We start from the raw sequence: 5,476 nt of genomic DNA, 5'->3' as shown, positions 1-5,476 counted from the left end.
ATCTCTGGAAAAACCAGGAAGGCTTCAACAGAAGGAACTCAAAAACGTTGATTAACTCCCAGAAAAACGAACTGGCTCTTAAGAAAACTCTGAAAATGGAGACGTCAGGTTGAAACAATACAAATTCTTCAAGTAGGCCACCTTTCGAACATTGAACTAGCTAATGTCAGGACCGCTTTCCTGGACGTAGACTTACAAAAACAAAACCCTAAAGAACGGGAGCGCGTTGAAGTTACTGTAAAGCACCTTTCCTCACATATTGCTGTTTTAAACTCCCGAAGCACAAAGCTGACGGCAGCTGAGCTCTTACTGAATTCAGGAAGCCAGGTGGTTAAGGAGAGGGTTTCAACCAAGCATTCCATCCCCTGATGCTCCCTTCTCCCAGCGGAATGAACCGCGGAGCCGGGGGCCGCAAACACTTGAATTCTGGACGTAGGTGCACCTTTAGGAGAGCGCTTCCAAGGCTCAGAGATCCTGCTCCGCGCTGGACAGCCTACGCTAGCGAAAGGAAGCCAGCGCACGGGCAGGACACCCATACCTCCACCAGCTGCGGACCTCGCGGCCCGCACCCAGCAGGCAACCACGCATGCGCAGGTCCCAGAGCCGCGCGGGATGCCCGGCTGCGGCTGACAGAGCCAACCGCCCGGCCTCGCCCGGTGCCGGCTGCCGCCGCCCTCATCCCAGCGCCGCGACCGGGTTCAAGCTTGCCTCCTCGCAGCTGCTCAGGACTCGGCGGTCCCGTCAGGCCGCTGAGGGCGCGGCGCCGACGGCGGCTGCGACAGCCCCGGAGGCGCGAGAGGCGCCGGGGTCGCGGCGGCGATTGGCCGGCCGCGGCGCCTGCTCCCACAATGCAGCGCATGGCGCGTCATTGAAGAGAGACCATGATGGCGGCGGCGCTGGGGCCCCCAGAAGTGATCGCTCAGCTGGAGAACGCGGCTAAAGTTCTGATGGTGAGGACGCCGGGCCTGGAGAACCGCGGGCTCAGTGGGACGCCGGCTGGCTCTCCCGGCTCAGGCCTGCTGTCCGCTGGGTTGGTGGCCGGGAAGGGCCTTGGGATGAACCCTGAAGTGGAGGTGGTGGTGGTGGCGTGGCGCAGGATTCTCCATCCTACTTTCCTCCTGCCTTGGTTCTTTACTTTCTAGTGCTGTCTCCTTCCCTGACCGCCTTGCTCTTCGGCCTGGCACTGGGGTGTAGTGGTGTAAGATGGAGAGTTTCCTGTGCCGCCAGCTTCGCTCTGTACCTCGCCAGGCAGACTGGGTAGCAGAGCAAGGCACAGGGTGAACCCCGCAGGACTTGGGTCAGAGAACATTCTTGGGACTGTGTGCATGACGCTTGGGGAGTTGATCCTGTTAGGAGAGGGATGGCACAGTCTGGGTGCTGTTAGCAACCCTTGTTCCCTTGTGGATCGGGTCCCCTAGCTCTTTGCCTGACGTGCAGGGCAGTTCTGGGTAACCGCAGCAGGCGGCACGTGGACGGATCGGCCGGAGGTAGAGAGGCTAATCTTTAGGACCAAGGTCGTTGGGGCAAAACTTGGTTCAAGACCGAGCTCCTTGTGGGTTTCGCGTTTTGGAAAACCGAGTCTGTGGTACTCCTTAGCGGAAGTCTTAAAACTACCACGAAATAGTTGGATGAGAGTGTTTGAGCAGGACGAGTCTGTATTATAAACAGTATTCTACACAGGGAGCAAAAGTTAAGACTAAACTATGTTTAGTTACTCAGTAAACTGCGTGTCTTATGCTTGCTGGCTCAACTTGTCTTTCATTCATTCATTTTTTTTTTTTTTTGTAAATTATGACGACTGCACTTGTAGGTTTATTTTTTTAAACTTAGAGGTCCATTTTATTACTTGAATTGGTTTAGACATTTTAACAACTAAATGCAGCCAGATTTTTTTTTTACCCTGAACTTTTTTACTGTAAGGTAGTGTTAAGGATTGTGTTGGAGCATCATATCTCAGGGTATTTTAGTTAAGGCCTGGAGAGACTGCTCAGTAGTTAAGAGCACATGCTGCTCTTCCAGAGGACCTGAGCAGGTTTCCAGGACCTGTGTCAGGTGGTTCAGCCAATTGTAACTTCAGTTCCGGGGCATGCATATACCCATACACAGGCATAAACACATAATTAGAAATTAATGTTAAAACCTTTAAAAATACTATTTGAGCCAATTGTAGAGTAGTCATTAGTATCACACATTAAATTTTGTCTTCACATACAATATAGATGCTTTGACTTTTAGGAAGTGAGAGGAGGGGCTGGAGAGATGGCTCAGGGGTTAAGAACACTTGTTTCTTTAGCAGAGGATCCTGCTCAGAACACGTGGTGATTTACAGCTGTCCTCAACTCCACTTTAAAGGTATCTGATGACCTCCACAGGCCATGCAGATAAAACACATAAATAAATCTTTTAAAAAATATGCAGTAAAAGCTTAAGTTTAACAAAAGTTTACTAAAATCCCCAAATACAGTGCCCCCGGAAATACCTGATTTCTTAGGAGATAGTGGTAGTTTTTAATTAGATTCTGGATTCAAAGAACACAACAGTGCTGTAGTATTTAAATTGATAGGTTAATTGATGATGTTCATCATTGGCCTGATGGAATTTAGAATTTGTGCTTGGCAGTGTATCTTTTTTCTTTCCAGTAAGGCTAGTTTTTAACCAACTGTTTATAGGTGGGTAAGAAAAATGGTAACTGCTATTCTGTTGAGTGCTAGAGTTTGGGTTCCATATTATGAATTCCTGTAGCAGCTTTTCACTGTTGAGAGAAGCTGAGGTTCAAAGCAAATTTAGTGATGAAATTGATCCGTTCCTTAGTTTACCAGATTCCCATTCCAGAGTTTAGAACTCTTCACTCTGTAGCATAGGCTAGGTTAGAACTATTATAACTATAATTATATTATGTTTGTAGCCCATGTTGGCCTTGACATTTCTGTGGTCCTTCATCAGCCTTCAGAGTGCATGAGCTAAATCCTAACACTTTTTAACTTAATTTTTTTATTCAACCTGTTTTTCTCAAAATCAGTGTATTAATTATCCTACAAGGGTACATTTAGAATTAGTCCTTTTAAGGTTATGGAGTAAGATCTCAAACATAAAGTAATATGATTGGCCTACAGGTATAGAAGGGCTTCGTGAGATGGGTCACTGGGTAAAGGTTCTTGCCACCAAGCCTGTGGCCTGAGTTGGATCCCCAGAAACCACATGGTAGGAAAAAAAATGATTTTTGTCTGAAAGGTATAAATAGGGGATCTTTTCTGTAAACACTGCTTGCTAGGAAATAAACTTAAAGGTAGATGATCTAGAATGGTGAAGTGCTATTGTAAATTAGTCATGATAACCAAATAAAGTTACACAACTTTCTGAAAACATTGTGGAAATGGGAAACTGTTGTTTTGATTTGAGACAGGGTCTCATTCTGTAGTCTTAGCTGACTTGGAATGCATTTCTGTCAGTGGCCTGCCTCTGCCACGAAGTGCTAGAATGAAAGTGTATACCACAGGGTGGGGGGGTGGGGGAGGGAATGGTTTTGTTTTGAGACAGGGCCTGTACTGGAACTTGCTTTGTAGTCCACTCTAGCCTTGAATTTTCTGTCTCCTTGCATCAGCCTCCTGAGTGCTGGGATGTACCACCTTACCTGCATGGAGAAGTATTTAAATAAGCTTCCCAAATTCCTATTTATTTATTCATTCATTTTTATATCAATGATGATGTACTATGAGTATTATCCCTGACTTAAAATGGTGTTAGCAATACCTTTCTGAACAGTAACTACTCAAGCTATACAAAAGTGTGGAATATGAGGGCAATTCCAAATTCCCTAAGCTGTTCCTACCATACTCTTCAGCAATGACTGTTTTCTTGAGTCTTCATGTGGAACATCTTTAAGCATTATACCTGCTGTGGTGGCTCATTTGTTTAATTCTAGCACTTAGGAAGCAGAAGTAGGAAGACCTCTGTGTTTGAGACTGTCTTGGTCTACTTAGAGAGTTCTAGGACAGCCAAGGCTACATATATAGTGTTTCAAAAAAACCCTAAGAATCAAAATAAAATAAACAGCAAACAAAAAATATATCAAGAAGAATAATTGGGGGCTGGAGAGATGGCTCAGCGGTTAAGAGCATTGACTGCTCTTCCAGAGGTCCTGAGTTCAATTCCCAGCAACCACATGGTGGCTCACAACCACCCGTAAAGAGATCTGATGCCCTCTTCTGGTACGTCTGAAGACCGCTACTTACACATACTTCCATATAATAATAAATAAATCTTTAAAAAAAAAAAGAAGAAGAAGAATTATGAAAACCAAGAACTATTTTTTGCTTTTAATTTTAAGACAGTGTCTCTCTACACAATCCTGTCCTGTCCTGTCACTCACTACATAGACCAGGCTCACCTTGAACTCACAGAGTTCAACCTCCCTGTGCCTCCCAAGTAAGTGCTGGGATTAAAGGCATGTGCCACCACACCTGGCCACCAAGAACATTTTTAAAGCAAAACTGAAGGGTCTTCAGACTTGATGTCACTTACTAAAGTGTGTATAGAAACTACAATAATTGAACTGTTAGTGAACTGTCATGGAAAAGAATAGAAAGTTGTAACAGAATCACCCAAAGCAAGTAAATACGATGGTGCTTTAAACTGCCAGCATAAGGGGAAATAGACTGCTAGCAGAAGTAGAAAATATGACAATTGCGGTAAAGGGTTTGTATTGAATTCCAGAAATCTTAAAAATTCATCATTTTTTTTCTCCTGCTATTTCACTTGTAAGCATTTATTTGGTCTATAAAAGGAAACTGGTATTCTATAATAGTTAATGAAATTTTATGGAAATAAAGAAATAGATCTAGTAAATGGAATTAAAAAAACATAGATTTAGTAATATGTAGTATGTTTTTTTCTGGGGAGGGTGGTTGGGGAGGGCACAGTTTGAAACCAGATCTTTTTATGTAGCCCTGGGTGTCTTGGAACTTTCTAAATAGACCAGGCTGGCTGCAAATTCACAGAGATTTCTGTGTGCCACCACACCCAGCTTGATTTTTTTTTTTAAATAGAAAGATCTGAGTGGACATGGAGAGATGTTTAATATAAGTGAGGTAAAAGTGCAGAAAAGAATTTGTCCTGTTTTGGTTTCTTTAAAAAATAAACTACTTAGCGGGATGTGGTAGTTCATGCCTTTAATCCCAGCACTTTGGGAGGTGGAGACAGGCTGGATCTATGAATTTGAGCTTAGCCTGGTCTACCACTCAGAGCAATAGTTCTTAACCTCTTTAATGCTGCGGCTGTCTAATACAATACAACTCCTCATGTTGTGGTGACCCCAATCATAAAATTATTTTCATTGCTGCTTCATAACTGTAGTTTTGCTACTGTTATGAATTGTAATGTAAATATCTGATATGTGGGATATCTGTCTGATATATGACCCTTGTGAAAGTCATTCAACCCCCCCAAGGGCTCTGGAACTGCAGGTTCTAGGGCAGCC

The 5,476-nt window shown here is 44.1% G+C and overlaps 1 protein-coding gene across 2 annotated transcripts in view; it reads left to right on the top strand.

The window, feature by feature from the left end:
- The first annotated feature begins 812 nt into the window (after window positions 1-812).
- The window catches only part of Xpo4 (exportin 4), an 89,574-nt gene continuing 84,910 nt past the window's right edge, over window positions 813-5,476 (top strand). The window contains exon 1 of one of the 2 annotated variants that reach the window (XM_031362135.1): window positions 813-950. In XM_031362135.1, coding sequence (XP_031217995.1) covers window positions 882-950 — 69 coding nt within the window. In that variant the 5' untranslated portion in view covers window positions 813-881. The remainder of the gene's footprint in view (window positions 951-5,476) is intronic. The other variant, XM_031362136.1, reaches the window with a different exon arrangement.

Source organism: Mastomys coucha, unplaced genomic scaffold (genome assembly GCF_008632895.1).
Source record: "Mastomys coucha isolate ucsf_1 unplaced genomic scaffold, UCSF_Mcou_1 pScaffold9, whole genome shotgun sequence".
In the NCBI taxonomy this organism is placed as follows: domain Eukaryota; kingdom Metazoa; phylum Chordata; class Mammalia; order Rodentia; family Muridae; genus Mastomys; species Mastomys coucha.
This window is presented reverse-complemented; position numbering and strand designations above follow the sequence as displayed.